General features: G+C 55.7%; 2 protein-coding genes across 2 annotated transcripts in view; both read left to right on the forward strand.

Annotated features, from left to right (window-relative positions):
- Positions 1-2,224, forward strand: part of LOC119097376 (muscle M-line assembly protein unc-89) — a gene marked incomplete at its 5' end in the record, with an annotated part of 44,035 nt that extends 41,811 nt beyond the window's left edge. Inside the window, 2 exon segments of the mRNA XM_037220421.1 lie at positions 617-1,905; positions 2,186-2,224. Of these exon segments, the coding sequence (XP_037076316.1) occupies positions 617-1,905; positions 2,186-2,224 (1,328 nt within the window).
- The window catches only part of LOC119096989 (titin homolog), a gene marked incomplete at its 3' end in the record, with an annotated part of 102,268 nt that continues 79,843 nt past the window's right edge, over positions 182-22,606 (forward strand). Inside the window, 13 exon segments of the mRNA XM_037219992.1 lie at positions 182-13,453; positions 13,771-13,904; positions 14,241-14,476; positions 15,519-15,662; positions 15,963-16,070; positions 16,303-16,440; positions 16,779-17,093; positions 17,924-18,116; positions 19,219-19,343; positions 19,610-19,782; positions 20,371-20,473; positions 20,796-20,953; positions 21,645-21,863. Of these exon segments, the coding sequence (XP_037075887.1) occupies positions 2,627-13,453; positions 13,771-13,904; positions 14,241-14,476; positions 15,519-15,662; positions 15,963-16,070; positions 16,303-16,440; positions 16,779-17,093; positions 17,924-18,116; positions 19,219-19,343; positions 19,610-19,782; positions 20,371-20,473; positions 20,796-20,953; positions 21,645-21,863 (12,873 nt within the window).

The raw sequence follows: 22,606 nt of genomic DNA on the forward strand, positions 1-22,606 counted from the left end.
CTTCTCGGCGGCGCTCTCCGACCAGCAGCTGTCGCAGGGCGTGCTGGAGGAGGTGGAGCAGGCTCTAGCAACGACAGCTGCCCCGGAGCCCCTGACGCAGCAAGCCAGCGATGCCGTGAGCACGCTGGTTGAGGTGCTACAAACAGCGGCGGGGAAGGACGGGGCGGGGGCCGCGGCTCGGCAAGGCCGCAGGTGGCGCCGGAGGTGCTCACGATGGCGTCAGAGGTCCTGACAGGTGCCAATGAGAAGGCATCGGCACGAAAGATACTGGCGCTTTTCCAAAAGCTGCCAGAAGTGAGCGAGATGTTTGGCGAAGCTGAAGCCGAGCGGGACCGTGCCCTGATGACGTCGGATGAAGTTAAGCAGACCGCGGACCAGGCGCTGCAGGTGCTGCAGACAGCCACGATGGGCGACGTATCATTGCACAGTTCGTACGGTGAGCTGTCAACAGTACCATCACCTGCTTACTGTACAGAAACCCTGTTTCCGGAGGACGGTCTGCAAACATCTCAACGGCTAATGACCATTTTCCAAGCGGTTAGCCATGGCGAGAACATAACAGATGAGACGCTTCGTGACCTGGAACGTTCATTGACACCAATCGTTGCACGTGGAGCCGAGGAGACGGAACCAAAGCTGACCGTGGACAAGATCATCACGCTGGTGAAACCAGTGCTGGACGAGGCGCCGCCGGCGGCCGAGTCTCTGCACGAAATGGAGCGCACGCTGTCTCCGCACCAGGCTCGTGAGGCCACGGTTCTTCAGGAAGCCCAGAGCACGGCACAGCGCCTTCTCACGGTACTGCAGGTGGCGCTGACCTCGGAGAGCGCGGTGGACAGCTCGTTCTCCGACCTGACCGAAACACTTTCCCCCACGGAGGCAGTCATCACTGAGGTGTCTCGAGACGTGGGCACAGGCGTCGCGCGGCGCGTGCTGACCGCAGTCCAGGCTGTGCTGCAAGAGGCGTCCGCGCCCGAGGAGGCACTGTCCGGCTCGAGTGCGGTGTCGCCGGCCGTGGCCCAGGAGGTGAGCGTTAGCGAGAGTGCGCGCCTGGACATTCAAAAGCTGATGACTGTTCTTCAAGCAGCTACGGCGGAAGAGTCTATGTCAGAGGGAACCGTGTCCGAGATCCGAGGCATGTCACCGCAGCAGGCATCGGAACGGCTGAGCTCAGACTCCATGAAAGCGACGGCCGAGAAGGTCCTGAACATCCTCCAGACTTCTCCAGCCGACGAGGCTGTCTCTGAGGGCTCGCTGTCAACGCTGTCTGGAGCTCACAGTCCAGCCCTGGCAGAGGCCACAGAACACGATCGAAGTCTGATCGGACGTGTGGTAGCCATCATGAGGGCCGTGGTCGCCGGGGAGGATGTTCCAGTGGAGACCATCCGCCAGCTGGAGAGAACAACGTCGCCGGTGATCGCAAAGTGCACCACGCTACCGGACGAGACAAAACGAAAGGCGGAGGTGATTCTCACGGAGTTGCGAGCTGCCCTTTGTCAGGAAGATGTCAGTGAAGGCTCCGTTCGTGATGTGAAATCGCCAGACGCTGCCTCATCAGCCAAAGAAGCGCTCAGCGACGAGGAGAAGCAACAAACAGCTGCGCTGGTCATGACGATCCTGCATGCTGACCCGCTGTCGCCCAGCGTCTCTGAGGCTTCCGTGTCGGAGCTATCAGACCGCACCATGTCCGCCGCCTCGGCGAGAGAACTCGGCGGTGACTCACCCCAGCTGGCCATCGCGCAGAAAGTACTTATGGCGGCGCGCGCCGCGGAGGCTGAGGTCTCCACGCCGAAGGCCGCTCTGGGGGACCTGGAGCGGGCGCTGTCGCCTCAAGCGGCGCGTGGCCCGCTCACGGAAGAGGAGAGCTCACTGGCAGTGCAGAAGGCGCTAGAGATCATACAGGCCGTGTGTGTCGGAGAAGAAGTGCCCGCGGGTGCTCTCAGTGACCTTGAGAGGGTGCTGTCTCCAGTGACGGCAGGAGAGCGAGTTACATCCCCATTGACGGAGACGCAAGTGGAGCAAGTTATTGACCTCGAGGAGGCAGACCCGCGGATCCCGTCGATTTCGTCTCCGTCAGAAGCCGAGCAAAGAGTTACATCGCCGCAGCAGGCAGTAAAGGTGGGAGAAACCGCTGGCTTGGAAGATGTTTGTAGCCTCTCCGATGCATCATCTCCGACTGTGGCAGAAGAGCGAGTGGTCTCACCACTTCAAGGAGTTCAAGTGACGGAGACCTCTGGTGTGGAAGATGCTGATATGTTGTCTGACCGGACACCACCAGCTAAGGAAGGGGAAAGGGTTGTATCTCCTCTTCAGCCAGCGCAAGTTGCGGATATTGTTGGGGTAGAAGAGGTTGACAAACTTTCAGGAACTGTGTCATCAGACCTGCAAGCTGGGGAAAGAATTACATCACCGCTTCAGCCCATAGAAGTGACAGAGACCAGTGGCCAAGAGGAAGCTGACACAATTTCTGACACACTCCCTCCAACCGAGGCGGGAGAACGCATAACCTCACCCCTTCAGGTCTTGCAAGTGACAGAAACCACCGGCGTTGAGGAGGTCACAACTATGTGTGACTCAACAGTGGCCGGTCAAAGTGGAGAAGCGAGTGTCATCCCCGCTTCAGCCAATGGAAGTGACAGAGACCTCCAGTCTGGAAGACACCGGTGGACTCCCGGGACTCGTCTCCCCAGTACAGGCTGGAGAGGGAACAGTCAGCCCCTCGCAGATGACAGCGAGCGGCGAGGAAATCATTGTTGGGCAGACCGTGGAGCCTCTGGCCATCGCTGAGTCGGGGGAAGCAGCGGGTGTGGCTCGAGTGTGTTCGCCCGAAGCCATCGTGTCCGGGCTGGAAGCGCAGATCCAGAACGTCATGCTTCTGAAGGCACCAGAAGGCGCACATAAAACAGACACTTTGCAATCGGAGGATGTGGAAATGACATGTGATGACGATGTTTCCATGAAGAGCAGTGACAGCATAGTTACGGTAGCTTCTGCTAGGAAGAGTGGGTCGCAAGAGCTTGCTGCTGACGATACAGAGTCTCTTCAACAGCCTTCACCAGTCAGAAGAGCTCTTCACTCCATGGAGATGTTATCGACCGCTGTGTGCGCATCTGCTTCGGCAACCACATCATCTGACCACTCGGAAGCCCAGTTTGAAGTCCTCGCCAATGATTTTTTGGAGGCTTTGGAATCCATTTGTGGTGGGCTTGATTCTGATAGGCTGAGATTAGCGTTGAACAGACTCTGCGACAAAGTGAAGGTGAACGACAAGCTTGCCACTGACGCAGTTGGAAAGCCTGATATGTTACAGTCAATAGAAGGAATTGCACCAATTATCCAACGGACAATTTATCCCAAGATAAACCTGATCTGCGAGGAAATCGAACGATTGATTACCGAGGCTGGTGCTGACGCGACTAAAGCAGGCGCCACTAGCACAAAACCAAACACGGAGGAGACAGTGGGGGATCAGATTCAAAAGCTCGTTGACGCAGTTGAAGAGACAAATCAAATGAAGTTACGGGCTTTGAAGCGTCCCGTGGACGATGATTCCATTTCGAGACAGTTCGCTGAGATCAATGACTCTATCGTGAATCTATCCGAAACAGTGAAGAAGGTTGTGAGCAACGCGATGACTGGCTCTGCAGACCTGAGTCTTCAAACCACCGCCGTTCAGCAGGCCCTGGCGGCTGCCGTGGTGACACTTACAGATCTTCTCTCCGACGACGGACTTCGTGACGAAGCTATCAAGCTCTTAGCCGTTGTGAATGGGGGTATTTCGCGCGTCTCCGACGCGGCCGAGGCCTCGGCACAGGCTCTCAGATCCGACGACTCGCCTGAAATGAACCTAGCAATTCAAGCTCTCCTCGAAGGGGTGCAGAAGGATATTGTGGCTGCTACAAACAAGTTTAAGGAGGATCTGAAGGATGTCACCAACGCCATGCGGGAGGCCGCTGCGACATCTGCGGAGCACGGGGTGCAGAAGTTTCTTATGCAAGGTGAGGCCTTTGATGCTGAGACAGAAGATCTGTCGTTGGCGATTGAGAAGCTTACGGCAAAGAAAAAACGAATTTCTGCCGATGTGAAAGGCATGAAGAAAATATCTGGGGAGTCCGCAAACGCTCGTGCCAGCGTTGACACAATTTTGAAAACGATCTGCTCCACTGTTACTGGTGCGACAAAAGTAGACGAAGATAAAGCCTTGCAAGACAAACAAATCCAAGCGAAAGAACATTTGGAGCGACTTGGACAGAAGTTTGAGAAATGTGTTGCCCTGCCTCAAGCGGCCAAAGAGCTAATTGCTCAGAAATTTAAAAAGGCTGAGGCATCACTGGCAAAACTGGTTAAAGCATGCGTTGACAACGAGGAGCTGCTTCGGGCTGCTAAAGACGCCAAAGTCAAGCGTCGCTCGCTTTCTCCAAACCAATCCAAAGCCATACAAGACCTTGAAAACATCAGACCTTGCTTCGACCAAAATATCCAAGATATGCGCCTTATGCTAGCCTCTCCTGACCCTGGTGAACCCATCCAGAAACTGTTCGAGAACTTTGAGACGACAATAAACGCTCTGAACAAGGCTGAAAAGTCTGTATTAGCGTGTGCTGGTGTAGTCCCAGCGAAAGAAAAAATCGTGGAACCAGTCGAAAGACCTGTGAAGAAAAGCGCCTCCGACTCCGCAGTGAAACAACCCGAAGAGATGGCTGCTCCTTCAAGTCCCAAGTCCCTGTGCGATGCCAGCGCATCTCTCAACGCCTCGGTGACATCGCTCACCGAGGTCGTAGAGGTCACAGCGCAGATGAAGCTACCATCGGCGGCGTCCATAGAGAACCTAACCTGGTCCGTGTGTGACACGGTGCAAAACTTCATCGCCGCAGTCCAGAGTGCCGGCCAAATGGAGGTGGACCAGGCGCAAGTGCAGAAGCTGAACGATGACCTAGGACAGCTAACTGCTTCTGTGGCCGAAACTCCTAGCGAAGCTTGTCTCACGCTTGATGAAAGCTGCAGGGCGAAGGTACAAAAGGAGATATCTGATGTGGGCATCAGCAGTGCCGTGCTGAAGCAGGCTGTTCAGAACATGACAATCCTCATAGAGGAAAGTGCTGAGGGCGGTACGCCGATCGCAAAAGTCGTCAAAAAGCAACTGGCCAACGTCGCGGAAGCTGTGGAAAAGTTGAACTCCGCCGTCTCTGCTTGTAACCGAGCCGTGAGGAAGCAAATGGAAGAGGTGACGTCCAAGGATTCGGATGCACTCATCAATGAAAGGGCCTCCAGCTTCCGGGAAGCTTCCGTGCTGCTGACGGAATTGGCCTGCAGCGCAGTCGCTGCCAACGACAAGGACAGTCTTGGCCGGCTTTCTAACCTCGGTCAGACCGTGAAACATGAGACCATGACGCTCATGGCGACGATGCAGCGACAGCCGCGCGCCATGCCCGAGGCGCAGGCGGTACGCTTCGTCGCCACCGTCAACGAGGCTGTCGATTCACTGCTCGACACGGCTGAGTACGCGCTAAAAGCGGCCGAGCCGGACCAGGCGACGTCCGACGCTGTCTGCGCCGCGGTAGAGACAATAACTGAGCGCGGCCGCGCCGCCGAGGCCGCCGCGCGGCGCGTGGCTGAGGTGGCCGCGACGGCGGATGCGCAGGCGGTCTTGCCGGACGCGTGCGAGCAGCTGGCGCAGAGCTTCGCGGCGCTGACGTCGGCGATCGAGGACGTGGTGGAGGCGAGGTCTGACTCGCCCGGCTCCGAAATCGCACCGCAGCGGCGCGTGGTCGCCGAGAATTGTGAGCGTGTCGAGGGACAACTCGAAGCCCTCGCGGAGTCCTTGATCTCGAAGCCGGCAGATTCGGAAGAGGCCCTGGACGTCATCAGCGAACAGAGTGAGGCGTTCTACCTCTCGTTGCTGGAGCTGCTGGTCGCGGTGCGAGCGCGCCCGACGGAGGATATGACGTCACAGCTGATGGAGGCGTGTACACAGCTGCGACGACAGCTGGAGCCTCTGCCGAGTCTGCTTGCTGCCGCCAAGTCTCACCCGACTACAGGCGAGATTACTGAAAAGGCATCCAAACTGAAGAAGGTTGTGATGACGCTAGTGGCCGGAAGCAAGAAGAGTTTGCAACTACAGCCAGATATCAAGGATGAGATTCTCACATCGTGGGTTAATGACGTCACAGATGCACTGTCCGAGATGCTCCCAGTAAGCTCGGAACAGTCTTCTGAGTTTGCAATGGATACAGAAGCGATTCATCCATCTGATGGCGAAGCCATGGACTTTGATAACAGCTCGGATGCCATACAGAAGCATAAAGAAGCTGTTGATGTTTTTGACAAAAAAGAACAGGACGTGTCGAATTTCACAGATACCGCTCTTGACGCATCAGTAGCAGCAGAAGCAGCAGCAGAACAAAGCGATTCAGCTAAGCCACATAAACAGCTGAGTGATCTCGCAATTGCTGAAGTTAAAAGGGTTGCAGCCGAAAGGTCGCCTGAGGAAGATGACTCGAACCTGACCACAAATGCTCCCGGCGAGACAGAAGGAGACTCAGCCATGAAACCTATTGTCGAAGAGGCCATTGGTAAGCTTTCCAAGAGTGTTAAGGCCGCTATTGATGGACAAAGTGTCGAAGTAGGATCTGCTACATCCGGGGCAGACGCGCTGGCCAACATTTTGGACAATATTGAATCTCAGATTAACGCCCAGGACGCTCCCAATAATGCAAAATCTAAGCAGGCCGTCGCTGAACTGAAAGAAGAAATTACCGAGCTGGGCAAGCTTGTCCACCAAAAATCTTTAGAAAGGACTGAAACTTATGAAGCTCCCGCAGAGGATGTTATAGAGGGAATGACCGAGAACCTGCAGCATAGTCTGACCTCGCTGGCGTCCTGCGTGAACGAACACTCCGTCGATTTGTCGTCTTTAAAAGATGAGATGGTCGCTGAGAGAGCAACCGTGGTTGCTTCCATAGTAAATGATCTATCAAAAATAATTCAGGACAGTGAAAAGAGCCGAAAAGGTACCGCTGAACAGTCTGTCAAAACGACTGTCACCGACGCTGAAGCCACCAAGGAGCAGGTCGTCATTGCGTGCGACAGTCTGAACGAGAGCGCAGAGAACTTCACCGAGGCTCTAGTGGACGCCCTCTCCTCGCAGCCATCGCCAGGCATGCTGCGTTCGCGAGCCGACTCGGTGAGTGACGTCATCAGTCAGCTGTCAGCTGCGCTAGGCGGCGTGACGGACAGCGACGCCGTAGCGCCGCAGCTGCAGCAGCTGAACGAGACGATGCTGCAGCTGGCGGCGTCGGTGGAAGGGTCGAGTCAGACGTTCGACGATGCGACCCCACTCGACAATCGCGTGCTGGAGGAGCTGGTGGCGCCGGCGATCATGGAGGTTTCCGCCAATATTCACACGCTTCGCGAGAGTGTGAGCAGCTTTACAGCGCGACTGGTCGAGGTGCCGTCCGAGCTAATCCCCGAGGTCACGCAGAACCACGTCGGATTGGTACGCGAGGCGGCGGAGAATATCTCTCGTGCCGTGCAAGAGGTCGGCAGCGCCATCAGCAGCGCCGTGGAGAAGTCGCGCAGCGAGGGCTACACGTCCAACGAGGACGAATCCAGCTCCATGCTGCTGGACGACGTAGTGCAGGATCTCTCCGGGGGTAGTGACGGGGCTGCGGGGCAGCGGGCCTCTCCAGGGCGGCGAATCAGCGACTTGGAGCCACTAGGAGACGGCAAAATCGACACTGAAAATATCCTGAACGTGATGTCGGCCATCGGCTCGCTGAAGCTGCTGCAGACGCTGGCGAACGACTCAGAAACGCTGACGGACGAGGTGGGGCGTGTCTCGGCCGCTGTGGAGCGCATGCGCAGTCAGTCACCGGTGGCCGACGAGACCCCGGCGCCGACGCCGCACGAGGTGCGCGCCGTCTGCGGCACACTGCACTCCAGCATCGAGGAGCTGACGCGCTCCGTGCGCGACATGGTCTCTAGCTCCAGTGCCAGCTCCGGCGACGTGGACTCCTCGCTGATCAGTAAGATATCCGACTACCGGGACACCTTGCTCAGCGTGTCGGCGGTGACGGACAACCTCGTGGCCGGTCGACCGCAGCTGGTGGAGGACGGCGAGGGCGTGCGGACCAGGATAGACAACCTCTGCGTGCAGGCGGACACCATCCTGGCGCTCACAGCCGAGAAGTCGACCATCGCGCGGAGCCTGCAAGACGTGAGTGAAGGAGGGCACACGCTGGACTCGAACACCAACAAAAAGCTGCAGGGCATCTGCGACATTGTCAGCGAGGCGCTCGAACGGCCGCAGACGACCGAGGCTCTGGGCATTGAGGCGGCGCTCGCCTCCGAGGCGCCTTATCTGATGGAGATCCTTCTGCACCCCGAGAACCTGCCGAGGGCAAAAACGTTACCAGTGGAAGGCCAGGAGAAAAAGACTGTCATCGTGGAAGGAGTGGAAGTGCTAAAAGATGTTGCCGACGCGACGCACGTGTGTGCTAAGGTAGAGCAGCTTGCAGTGGAATGTAAGGACGAGATTCCGGCGGAGACTGTTAGCTCAGTTCCGGAGAAAGAAAACAGCGCCATAAAAACTAAGCCTGACACGGATGCGAAACGAGAACAGCATCATGAGCTCGAGACACATTCCCCGACACTGCAAGCTAGCGATGAAACATCAAAATCCGTCGGGATACCATTTTCGGAAGAACTGAGGACACCAGAAGCTTTAAAAACATCTGACAAGCCTGAACAAACTGAGATAAGATCTAGTCCATCTGTACCTGAGCCACCAGAGGATGCAATAGCACCTTCACATAAAATCGCCGTAGGCAAGGGGACATTTGAGGGTAAAGAGGAGGCAATAGGGGATGCTGTCCCGCAGGTACCAGTTCCGGGTGTGAGCGATTTAGCCACCAAGGAAACGTCTTATGTTGAGTCTCCCGCTGCTCAGAATTCACCTGAGTTGGAAGCACTGGTTCCAAGCGAATCCGCAGATGTCGTGGAATCGAGTCTTTCTGAAGCAGCTACAGTCGAGAAATTGCCTGCGAAGTCAGCGGAGAAAAAGAAACCGTCACCTTTGGCACCAGTTGAAGCCAAGGAATCAGCCACTGAGAAGTCGTCAGACGTCCAGAATACGTCTATTTATGAACCTCCAGAGGCCCCGTCATCGACTCATACGGAACCGGTTGAAGCCAAGAAATCGACTGGTAAGCAAACGGCTGAAGTCATTGCATCGGCCATTAAAAAACCAGAGGTGGTCGGTGAGCTCGTCGCTCAAAAGCCATCTGCAGGCGAAGATGTTACCGTTGAGGAGTCAGCCGTAGTAGAACTGGCATTGGCTGAAGACACCCAGTCATCAAAAACATTGACACCTCCCTGCTCGACTTCACTGGATGCAGCTGCAGCAGATTCCACTCCAACTCTTTCGCCTTTGGCCTCTAACTCAGCTGAAGCCCTTGATTGCGCGGCAACACTGTCGGACATTGTGAAACGCGCGGTGGGCGGCGAAATAGCCACCATTCGGGAGGCTGAAAGCGCCGCCGAAAAACTGGGAAAGACTCTAGAAACGATGGCTCAGGTCATACAGGAAAGCTCGCACGACCTGCCTGGATTCCGGGCGCAATCGTCGACTATAGGTAAGGACCTGGCGCAAGTTACTGACGCCCTACAGGACACCATCAGAAGCGTGAGGGGTACAAAAATGGCAACAAAAATACAAAAGGATCGCATTGACATAATTGGCAAACCGGCAGCCGAAAAGGTACGCGACTCCGTAGCAGCCCTCGTTACCAGCTTTCAGGAGATGACTGATGCGCTTAGCGCACCACCCTGGAAAGAACAGGATTCAGCTTGCCAAGCCAAAGCCCAGGCCGTTTCCCACCGGATCCAGCAGCTCTCGGACGCCATCAGCACAAGCAACAGCGTGCGCCTGGCAGCCGTGGAGCAGATGAAGGGCCTCGAAGCCAAGATGGTGGTGGCAGAGAAGGCTGGAGAGTTTGGCGGCGCGCTGGACGGCCTACTCTGCGCCGTGGAGCGGGCGCTAGTAGAACGCGGCCCGGGTGCCGATGCCGTCGTCAATCTGCAGGCAGCCACCAGCAGGCACGCTGCTGCCAAGATGGTGACGGCAGTGACGAGCGTCACCGGCGACCGCGTGCTGCCGGAGCGCGCGCAAGAGGTGCTGGAAGCCAGTCTGACTGCGGCGGCCCGCGACGCTGCGGACGTCGTCACCAAGATGCGCGGGGTCGTGCCATGCGAGGACCTTGCTGCGGTCCACCCACCTCTTCGGCATCGACTGGAGCAGTTCCAGCAGCTGAAGGAAGAGGCGCTGGCAGTCCCAGCGACGCTGGCCAAGGTCGCGGAGGCTACGCCGGTGCCGCAGTTCAGCGATGTGTTCGTGGACAGTGTGAAGGATATGACCTCTGCGACGGGTACTCTCACAAGGGTGTTACGAGACATCGGTGAGGAACATGCGAACGCCACAACTGTTTATCACGGTCGGGAGGCTAGGAGGATTATCGGTGAAGACCTGGGCGCTCTTAAAAAGTCCACCAACGAGTTTTTCGGCATGCTTGTCAGCAGTGGTGCTAGTAATAGCTCGCCAACCAAGTCTTGGTCATCTGAAGTTGCAGTGGTATCAAAAGCTGCCGAAGATGTCCATACCTGCATCAATGACTTGCATCTTTTGGAGCCATCCGTCCGTGAGAAAGCAATGCCAATTAGCTCCAGTGACGTCATGAAAAATGCTGTTAGCGTGCTGAGCAAGTGTGCGAAACAGCTAGCTACGCTGATGGATAGGGTTCCCGAGGGAAAGTCAGTCAGCAGTGCGTCTGGTGTGGGAGATGTTGCCAAGTCTGCTGATGCTGTTACTGAAGAGATGGACATTCGACTTAGAGTGGGTACATCTGAGAACGATGTAAAAATTGAGACGACGGCTGAAGAGCTTCAGACTATGTTGGCATCGTGCGTGAAAAAGATAAGAAAAGAACTTAAGCTGATCGATGATGAGTTGGAAATGGAAGAAGAAGAAAGGAGAGCAGAAAATAAAAAGAAGAAAATGGAAGAAACCGAACAGAAAGCGAGAGAAGCAGAAGAACAACGGACGAAGGAAGAAGAAGACCGTAAAAGAAAGCTTTCCGAAAAGAAAGAACAGATGGAGATCGAAGAAAAATTGAAAGAAGCAGATGACGAGAAGAAACTTCAAGCAGAGGCAGCCAAGAGGAAGAAGAGAAGAAAGCAAGACGCAGAAGACAAAGATGCACAAAACAAGCCTAAAGAGCAAATCAGTACCGCGGATCAGAACGTACCTGGGCCCATGGTAGAAGGCCCAGGTGAACCTTTATCCCCGTCAGAGGATAAACAGCCTCTCGGTGCAGATCAAACGAACACAAGTAAGGACGCAGTTGAAGCCAAAGCAGCTAGCAACGTTGAAGCTGGTACGTCAGCTGAATCGAAATCTGGGAAAGAAATTCAACCGACAGAAGCAGCTAGCCTACCTATAAAACCACCCGGGAAGCTAGACAGCGCCCTCATCGAGGAGCGTGTCATTCTTCCGCCACAGGACGAAATTGAAGGAAAGAGAATGAAAATGACAAGCGAGCCCGCCACGAAACCCCCTGATCCAAACATTGTGCCCGATTCACCAGAGCTGCATACAGATGATGCTGGTACCGGGGAGCTCGGGGAGCATAGTACTTTGCCAATTTCTCCCAGTGATCTGCTTACACGCTCTGCAAAGGTTGAGAAAAGTGCAGTTGATCAGGCCCGTGTTAGAGGCGAGAGCAACAAGCGGCATACTCTCTCTGGAGATTTGGGGACATCGACACTAGACAATGAATCAGACAAGGCGGCTTTGGATGTCGCTGAACGGAGAGGCTCACCCGATGCAGAAACTGCGACTGAAGACATGAACACGGCAAAGTCTGCCTCGAGAGAGCAGGATGATGAGCCACCAGTGGCTGAGCCCATCAGTGACGTCTCCACAACTAAGGGTGCTGTAACAGTGAAGCCTGTGCAGGAGCCGCTCAGTGCTAGTGCCACCCGAGCGATTCGTGATGACAAAAATCATAAAGCGAAAAAGTCAGGGAAGCCTAAAGAAGAAACTACTGACAAAGCGTCAGACAAGGGACCACCAGAAACAAATGCAGCCGGACAGACCACAAAACGAAACGAAGCCCCGGAAGTTGCACCACTGCAACGGAAGGACGAAGCTCGTCACGATCACCTCGAAACGAAAATAGCTGAAACGACCGAAGAAACGAGCGATACGAAGAACGCGGAAGAGAAAACTACGAAAGGTATGCGCACGTCCAAAAAGAAAACAGCACCTTGTGACACCGAAAAAGCTGAGCCTTCCAGAAGGCTTAGCAAAGGCGAAAAACCGGCTACAAAGCAGCTTAGCGAAGCGGACGGTGCGAGCAACGATAAAGAAGCCGGCTTGGAGGATAAACCAACTTTACACTCGGCAGATCTTGGCAGTAAGGACAAAAAGACTAAAGTTGACAAATCGAGAGACGAAAGAGACGGGACGAGCAGAAACGAGAGGAGGGAGGCGGCGATGACTTGTGCCGATGGAACTGAAGACATTCCATTAGTGATGCGCACCGAAGATAAACTGGCCAGCGCCGTCAAAAAGTCTGCATCCAAATCTGACAGCTCACAGGACATTGAACCAATAATCGGCAAACGCAAGAAATCATTGGGAAAACCGCGCGAAGCAAAAGAAGCGGAACCGAACGCTGGAAGTAGTGCTGAAATTGAGTCTAGTTCTGAACAGCATGCCGTCGATTCTCATTTAACTAAAGAGAAACAAAAGGTATCGGACGAGACCAAAAAGGCGTCTAGAGACACACAAAAGCTAGAACAGAAAAGTCAAGAAGCCAGAGGATTTGCTGCTGCTCCATCGGACTCCGGATTGACACAACAGCCTGGTAAACTATCCGAGGATGACGGAAAAGATGCGGAAAAGCAATTGCCATCAAGGAAGCCACACAAAGGAGTGAAAAAGGAATTGGAAGAGGAGCCAGAACCCGAATTGCTGGAGGAAGCCAAACAACAAGGCAAGCCAGTTGCAGTTGCCGCGGATGAGGTAAACATTCCAAAGAAAGAGCATACGGTGAAACAAGATTCCGTCGAAAGCCATCCCTCTCAGGAAAAACCGCCAACGGATGCAAAATCGGAGGACAAAGAAAGCCGTCCGAGCTCAGAAAAGAAAAAGAAGCGAAAGTCTTCAAAAGCACCTACCGGTGAAGACAAATCGCTAGGTGCTGCTGAAGACACAAAGACCGCGCCTCCGCAATCAGATAAACCTGCAAAACTCGAGAAAGACGAGAGAAGTGTTGAAGGAGCCCCGTCAGGTCCTACCTTTGAGCAAAGCTTTCCTAAGCGGGACGACGGTGGTGATCTGAAATCACCAGAGCCGGCCCAGCGACGAAGACGGGAGAGCGCCGATCACTACGCAGTAAGTAGGATATTTTCTTTATGCAGACTCTGTCACCCTCGCATTCTTACTCAGTCTGCACTCTGGCTTAGTCTCCGTGGCATGCGCAGCCAACAAGTTTGCTGTATGACTTCTTTTTCCAACGGAGTTTGCGTACAAGAGCATGGATCATTGCCAAATGAACCAATTATATCTTACTACATTAATTACAACACCTGATATCATGAATCGTACTGAATAATAGATTCCGAAAGGTCTCGCGGCGGGCATTACCTCTTTTCGTCAAACTGGTGCCTGGGTGCAGTATCGAGAGACCACCGCCAGCTTGCTGTCCCCAGGAGCACCGTCGCGACCCGCGCAAGCGTCCTCGCTGGAGCACGCGCCTGCAGGACCGCACCACCATCGTCGGCACCCGCGTCAAGCTCACTTGTGCCTGCATCTCCGAGGACGACGCGCCCATCGAAGTCGATTGGTCAGTCTCGGCGTCCGAGAACACCCTCGAATTGTTCATGTGTGGAAGGGAGGGGACTGTCCTCTTTCCTTAATATGCGACATTGGTTTTTTGGCATTTAGGTCTACATATCAGTTGCTCTCACATTATAAACCAGGGTATAAATTGTCAAAACTGCAACCCCTTCCCACCATCGTCCCAGACATGGGCAAAACATTCCTGATACCTAATGAAAAAGTGATTACCTAATGACAAATGCGGAGCGGGCGGTTATTGGTACAGCCCCGTGAACAATGGGTGGATTGGGTAAGGGAAGTCCTCCCCATAAAGGGCTCTAATCGGCACGCTGACCGACAGGTATCGCAACGGCGCGCCCCTGAACCCGGCGGCCGACCCGCGCCTGCGGCTGTCGCTGTCGCCCGAGGGCGTGGCGTCGGTGGAGATCAGTGACGTCGGCCACCAGGACGCCGGCGAGTACACGTGCACAGCACGCAACGTGCACGGCCGCGCCAGCTGCACGGCCGACCTGCACGTGCGGGGAGGCGCCATCGAGCCGCGCCCCAGCCCGCCCACCTTCCTCACCGGACTCCGAGGTACGTCCACCGGTGCTACGCTGCGACCTCCTCTTCTGTTTAGAAGTTGGGTTCATTAATCCCGGTCAGCCGGCGAGCTGTTTACCCCCACCTCACGAGCGGGAGGGGGAGGGGGTGCAGAGGTCATGCCTAGGTTTTGGTTCAAAGCGGTTGATAACGCCTATTTCTGGTCAGACATGTTCTCCGAACGGGTTTTCTAGATGGATTTTCCTAGATTCCTCTCTCAGGGATGTAGCACCTTCATTCTGATGTTTTTGTTCGCCTTGGCCTGACGTGGCATATCACAGGCCACGCTTCTCGGCTTTGGCTGGTCTCCGTCCGAAAGAATTTCGAGAGTCATTCACCGCCGTTTGCCGAATTACCGTGGAATCATCAGTCCTTTAGGTGACAGGAAGTGTCCATAAAGTAAAAGTGCTAATTTGACCCATATAACCTTGTTTTACCTGCCAAAGATTGCATTTACTATCGTTCAGTTGCACCTATCCGACACAGTTTAACAAAAACTGACCAATTCTGTTTTCTCCGCTGCCCTAGCCTGGCCTGCAAAATTTTCTAGCTCGTAAGGACCTCAGAGACACCCTCGAGGGGCGAGTGTCTCAAAAATATTCGAAGGGCGAGCATCAAAGCATGCTTAATAAGAAAAATACATCTCTTCAAAAATTCGTGCCTCACAATAATGTAAAGTGAGGGATCACGCTCTAAGAGCAACTTAAAAAATTGGTCCAACTGATACAACTAAAGGCTATCGCTACTTCAAAGGATTGCCATTGGTATATCATCCATCTTTTTACTGTTAGCCCACGCACCTAACACCCTAAGAACTTCATTACATCATGATAATTATTCAAAATGTATGTGCAAGCCTGGCCTGCACTGCATTCCGAAGTCAATGCATTGCGAAGTTTGATCACTGTGATCCGTTATTTTGGCATGTTCTGTCGCCGTTACTTCCATTATTTCCGTGGGATCTACCATTTTACAGGGCGCTAGTATTTGTTGCTGGATCTGTCGTGACTGACTCGCTGTCGTAACCTTACCTCAGTGTCCTACATTCTGGAGGACGACGTGCTCATCATCGAGTGCCAGATGACCGGTCACCCGCTGCCCAAGGTCACCTGGCTCAAAGATGACTGTCAAATGCACAAGTCAAGCCGCTTCCACCAGACAGTGTCGGAGGACGGCATCTGTGAGTGTAACGAGACCTAACCCACGGGCATTCTTGCCCGAGGACGGCATCTGTGAGTGTAACGAGACCTAACCCACTGGCATCCCTGCCCGAGGACGGCATCTGTACACCCGAATACATCTGTATCAAGTATCCGGAGTTATTGAGAGAAACTGTTTTGACAGGGCTGCGCTGATACGTTTGAGCTTCATGTTAGGTAGGTTCTGTCAATAAATACCACGGTGACAGCTGCCGCACGACGTTGCTTTTGCGCGACCTTTCGATTTGATTCCGTTGCATGATGTGGCTGTTCTCTCGCAGGTAAGCTGCTAGTTAAGTCCCCTCATGAGGGAGACAACGGGAAGTATACGTGCGTCGCCGAGAACAGAGTGCACAAAGATGAAATATCGGAGCAGATCACAGTGCCAGGTGAGATCCTAGTGAGGTCCTTTGAGATCAGGGAGACATATTCAGTTCAATGATGGTACCAAATCATCCTTTGATTCATTTTCACACTCCGTGGTTTTCATGCTCATTCTAATCCCCCCCTCCCCCACTGGCCGCTGGCCCTGAGTCGCCCACGTCGTTGTCTCAATGTTTCCCTTGCCGCTGATCTGCGCCTCAGTTCGCACCCTCAGTTCACGTCTCGCCGTGTTGGCAGAACGTCGGTCAAGGAGGACGCCTTCGCCGGAGCGGGCCGACGTGGGCTCGGCCGCCAGTAGGCCAGTCTTTCTGGACGCCCTGCGGGACGTCGAGGTCAGGGAGGGTCAAAACCTTGACCTCAAGGTCAGGGTGGCCGGTAAGTGACTGGAGAGGTCGTGAGACTGGTATACTCGCTTGCAGATGTCTCCGTAAGGTTGAAGGCTCGGCGTAGGATAGTGCGTATTCGTATAGCTTATACCACAGGGTGTTCTGCATGCCATGTATGAAGCACCTATGTGATAAGTCCTAGGAATGGTTATCCATCTTACAAATAGCTCGCACCCAATGTACTGCTGTGAATTAGTCAGCATGTAAGCACTTTGAGATATACATTGCTGCAGTGCCCAGACCGTACCGTAGTCTGCTCGTGACTGGCGCTCAGTGTGCGCGAGCCGGCCGCTGGACGTCCTGCCCTGACGCGACCTGCCCGGGCAGCCGCCGGCCGCGGTGTGACGTCACCCGGCCGCGGCGTGACGTCACCCGGCCGCGGCATGACGTCACCCGGCCGACCGTGGGTGACGTCAGCGCCGGAGCGGCCGTCGGTGACGTCGCAGCTGGAGCGCCTGGCGCGGTACCCGGCGCCGTTCCACTACCACTGTCCGCCGGCCTGGAGGCGCCTGGGCCTGCTCCGGCCCCGCATCGTCTACGTCAGCCGCAAACACTACCGCACCGGCACCTGGCCTGGGCTGGCCTTCAGCATACCCGAGTATTACCCCAACCGCTACATCCGCGCCCGGCTCCGCGACATCGGTGAGAGCCCGACGCCGCCGGCGGCGACGGCGGGGGGCCTGTAACGTCACACGGTGTGGCATTGTCTGAGGCCCTCAGCTGAACCGGGGGGTATTTCGCACCGGGGGTTTTTCGTTCATTCCGCGTGCACGCGCTGACAAAATCGATACATGCCGGTGAGAAGCGACACAGTCATGTATACACTGGTGAGACCACACGACTCGGTGAGATAATCGGGTTTTCCTAGCCTCGCTGCCGATGTGTAAGTTGAGCCATGGACGGTGATAGTCAGATTTTGCATTCATAGACGTAGTCCATGAATGTTGATGGTTGTCAGTAGACGGCAGACATCAAGATTGTGTGTGGTGTGTGTTATTTGATACCTAAAATGTGATGTCTACTCGGGTTTATTTTCCATTGGTATGTATTTCTTGCTTTTGGCATTACGTTTACATAATTAGATACATCGCGTACAAAACTTTTACAGTTGCAGCTTAAGATTGTAAGATGTGCTGCACTGGGATACTGTTACCAGCAAACGTCGTGTCTTACACATTCAACCGAATATAGCCTTGAAATGCAAGTTTAGCATGCTTGTTTCATAAATATGACAAAACCGGAAGGACGCTCTGTAAGCACTTAGAAATCAGACTAATTTTGTGACAACTGAGTTTTCACCGACACACTGATCTCTGATCACTGCTGGATCACACAAGATCACTGCTTGTAGAATTACAACATGATTCCATATAGACTCATATTCCATTTTTTTGTAATGCCAATCGAGCATTACGCCCTTTGGCCCGCACCTGCCGCAATAGCCGCCACTGACCGTCGCCCGCCGCGTGCAGGTACCCCGGTACCGGACATCACCTGGCTCTACAACGGCCACAGCGTCCGTCAGTCGTCGGCCAAGCTACGGGCGTGGGGCCGCTTCCCAGACTACACGCTCTCGCTGTACGGCTTGACCGCCTCCGACCTGGGCACCTACTGCTGCCGAGCCTCCAACGCGCACGGCTCGGCCGGCTCGTCGGCTACAGTCAGGTAAGCCGCACCGAGCCGGCGTCGGCTACAGTCAGGTAGGCCGCACGACTCGGCCAGCTCGTCGGCTACAGTCAGGTAAGCCGCACGGAGCCGGCGTCGGCTACAGTCAGGTAAGCCGCACGGCTCGGCCGGCTCGTCGGCTACAGTCAGGTAAGCCGCACCGAGCCGGCGTCCGTCACGGCCGGTAATAGGGACGGCCCACAGGTCAGACAGGCAGAGTCGGTGTCTGGTCACGACCCGTAGCAGGGGCGGCCGGCAGGTCAGACAGGCAGAGTCGGTGCCTGGTCACGGCCCGTAGCAGGGGCGGCCGGCAGGTCAGACAGGCAGAGTCGGTGTCTGGTCACGGCCCGTGGCAGGGGCGGCCGGCAGGTCAGACAGGCAGAGTCAGTGCCTGGTCACGGCCCGTAGCAGGGGTGGCCGGCAGGTCAGACAGGCAGAGTCGGTGTCTGGTCACGGTCCGTAGCAGGGGTGGCCGGCAGGTCAGACAGGTAGAGTCGGTGCCTGGTCACGGCCCGTAGCAGGGGTGACCGGCAGGTCAGACAGGTAGAGTCGGTGCCTGGTCACGGCCCGTCGCAAGGGCGACCGGCAGGTCAGATGGTCCGACATATGGCATTTACAATGGGCGCAGCCATAAATGGACAATATCCACATCATCTGGTTGCCGCAGTCGAGTCGTGAAGGCCCAACTGTAACTACGGTATACCTTACCTGTTGGGCCTGGCATGCAGTTTCAGCTGTTGGAAATTGCTATGTGCCAGTGTACAAGATTGAGTATAGACATTTTCCAAAATAAACTGGTTTATGTGGCATCGTGACTCACCGAAACATTGTTGTAGCCTCCGATGCTGCTTATGAGAGGCGCGGCAAAATACCCCGGGCTTGTAGGCATGTGAACTGGCGTGCTCTATGCGACCAAGCTAACGTAGGCCCGGTATTTTGTTTGTTTCCGCATAAATACGAAGTCCCACGACCGGAGTGTGTGTAGGAGGATGGCTGAGAGTGTCTGCCGGCTGCCGTTGAGGGCGCGCGCCAGAGAGTGTCTGCCGGCTGCCGTTGAGGGCGCGCGCCATTTCTGACGCCGCCGTTGTCCCGCCGTGCGCAGCTTCGGCGTGTCCGGCTCTCGACGGCCGCCCCGGATCATAGAGAAGCCGGAGGATATGATCCGCGTGGCGAGCGGCGGGGACCTGCTGCTTACTACCCGCATCACCGGCGAGCCCCGACCTAAGGGTGAGGCTGGGGCCGAGGACTGACGGAGGGATCAGGAGGGGACCTGCTGCTTACAACCCTCATCACCGGCGAGCTTCGACCCAAGGATGAGGCTGGGGCCAGGGACTGACGGAGGGATCAGGATGGGCCTGCCGCTCACCACCCGCAGCGCTGGTGAGCTTCGACCCAAGGGTGAGACAGGGGCCGGGGACTGCGGGAGGGATTAGGCGGATACCTGCTGCTCACTATGTCTAACCTCTGCCTAACCTCCGCCCTTACTCGGGCAGTCACGTTCCACAAGGGCCGCCACAACCTGCTGGCGTCGCACCGCGGCACGCTGGAGACAGTGGGCGAGCTGCACCACCTGCGCCTGAGCGGGCTGCACTACTCCGACTCGGGCACCTACTGCATAGAGGCTCAGAACTGCGAGGGCGTCGACCGCTGCTACGTGCTCATCAGGGTACGTGACGCGGCACGGTGGCCTGCTGCTGAGAGAGCAAGTCGTGAGGAGGTGAGAGGGTGATGAGGTGCCCAGAGTGTGTGCTGCGGCTTCGGCTTGAAAACGAGGGATTTTGATCTTGCCCCAGTGTCAGCATAGCCACAGCAACTCTGCACAACACATGCAGAGGCTGCTCTGTTATTGGTTATAACGCACAGCCTCGTGGCCCATGGATTTGCGCTTTCGTAAATTGAGTATATATATATATATATATATATATATATATATATATATATATGCCACCATAAATGACAAAACTGCTGTTTTGTGCAGCAGCCGCGACCTCGTAATGTTCCTCCCAAAAGAAACCCCGGTCTCCGAGCATCATACCCCGTGCGCAGCGCCGAGCCATTGTTCCACCAACACACGCCCAGAGTCCCTGCACGCAGCCTGATGTACGGCTCGTGACGACCGTTCCTCCCAATACTGAAGCCGACCACTCCTCCCGAGGCTAAGGCCATCCGCTTCTCCCGATGCTAAGACCACCCACTCCTCCCAAGGCTAAGACCGCCCACTCCTCCCTGCGCTGAGGCCGCCCCCTCCCCACAGGTGAAGGACCCGAACCGGGCGCAGACACCCGACTGGGACAGCCGCACCTCGTCCCGTCTGATGGCCAACGCCGAACTGAGGCGGACTCAGCGCTACACACAAGGTACCTGACGAGCAGACGGCCCCGGTGGCGCCCAGCATCACACGGCCGTCGCGCTGGCTCGGCTGCTCTATGCTCTGCCGCCGCCGTCTCGTGCCATGCGGATAGATGACATGCTGTGCAATGCTGCACAGGAAGCTATGGCGTGCTCTTAAGGGTGGCATAACTGAGCGGACACAGCCGAAGAGTTTGCAGGGCTCTGGCCAGGACAAGTCACTTGTATCCGGTGCCGTGAGGCAAGTTGGCTTGTGCGTCATCATGACAGCTGGGGTTGGGGTTCAGCAGCGTGTGCGTGCCGTATCTAAATCCGAGGATTTGTCGCCAGATGTGCCTGGCCCCCTGCCGAGCTTGCCATTTGCCAAGGACGTGGGTCAAAACTGGGTCTCGCTGGGCTGGCCACGGCCGCTCTACAACGGCGGTGCTCCCATCCTGTCGTACAAGGTGGAGGCCTGGCTCAAGTGTGAAGACGCCATGTGGGACACGGTAAGGACGCGGGGAAGGGAGCAATATGTTACTGGTGAAACTCTTACGCAAGCATACGCATATGTTTGTGGACGGTAGTAGCAAACCATACTTTCTTTAAATAGGAGTTCATTGGTAACAATTGCACTCTGTCTGACACGCATCGAACTAGGCAAAATCACGTTCATATGAGGCGGATCGTATTCCAAGCGAATTGAACATCCAACCAGCACCCAGTGGCGAATTTGCTTTTGAGTTCAGGGTTTCAGTCCTCGCCCTGCCAACTCTCTCTCTCTCTCTCTCTCTCTCTCTCTCTCTCTCTCTCTCTCTCTCTCTCTCTCTCTCTCTTCTCTCTCTCTCTCTCTCTCTTCTCTATCTCTCTCTCCTCTCTCTTCTCTCTTCTCTCTCTCTCCTCTCTCTCTCTCTCCTCTCTCTCTTTCCCTCCCTCTTCTCTCTCTCTCCTCTCTCTCTCTCTCCTCTCTCTCCTCTCTCTCTCTCTCTCTCCTCCTCCCTCCTCTCTCCTCGCTCTCCTCTCTCTCCTTCCCCCCCCCCCCTCTCTCCTCCTCCTCTCCTCTCTCTCCTCTCTCCTCTCTCTCTCCTCCTCCCCTCCTTCTCTCTCTCTCTCTCTCCTCCCTCTCTCCTCTCTCTCTCTCTCTCTCTTTCCCTCCCTTTTCTCCTCTCTCCTCCTTCCTGACGCATCTGCCGTCGCCAGGTGGGCATGTCCGTCATCACCAGCATGGACATCTTCGACCTGAAGCCGGACCGCTCCTACATCTTCCGCGTGACGCCGCGAAACCGGTTCGGCTGGGGCGAGGGCTCGTGTTCGCTGCCGATCCTCATCGGCCGGCCGAGGAACGCACCCCGCTTCAGTCGCCCCCTGCCGGCCACCACCAAGTGCCTGCTCGGCGAGAGTCTGGTGCTGGAGTGCGAGGTGAGAGGGCTCGGTCCGGGCCTGGAGTGGGAGGTGAGGGGGCTCGGTCCGGGCTCGGCCTGGAGTGGGAGGTGAGAGGGCTCGGTCCGGGCCTGGAGTGGGAGGTGAGGGGGCTCGGTCCGGGCCTGGAGTGGGAGGTGAGAGGGCTCGGTCCGGGCCTGGAGTGCGAGATGTGAGGGCTCCGTCTGGGCCTGGCCTGGAGTGTGAGACGAGAGGACTCGTTCGGGATCTGTCCTGGATTGAGAAGTGAGATGGCTAGGTCTGGGCCTGGTCTGGACTGTGAGGCGAGAGGGCTCGTTCGGGACCTAGCCTGGATTGAGGGGTGAGAGGCTCGGTCTGGGTCTGGAGTGCGAGGTGAGAGGGCTTGGTCCGGTCTTGGCCTGGAATGGGAGGTAGAAGGGCTCTGTTCACGCCTGGCCTGGAGTGCGAGATGAGCCCAGTGCCGGTGCGCTTCACTAGCGCGGTGAGGCAATCGTCGATGAGGTCCAGATCCCGCAATGAGTATGATGTGATACAGTTTAAAAAGCTGAGGGCTCTTGGGGGTGCTGTTCTGAAAATGATAGCAGCGCTGAGAACCGCGTATTTGCGTGTTAGATTGTCCTATCAGTATCGTTAAAGCTCCAAATGTAGCCTTGCGACTTGTTTATTTGTTCTCCGATACTACCGCCATAAATGTGTATCTGCCACCCCTCCCTCCCCCCTCCCCTTGAACAGTTCATTCATCCCTATTTCCGTCGTATCGT

This window comes from Pollicipes pollicipes, unplaced genomic scaffold, assembly GCF_011947565.3.
Source record: "Pollicipes pollicipes isolate AB1234 unplaced genomic scaffold, Ppol_2.1 Scaffold_4295;HRSCAF=5057_pilon_pilon_pilon, whole genome shotgun sequence".
Classification (NCBI taxonomy): Eukaryota; Metazoa; Arthropoda; class Thecostraca; order Pollicipedomorpha; family Pollicipedidae; genus Pollicipes; species Pollicipes pollicipes.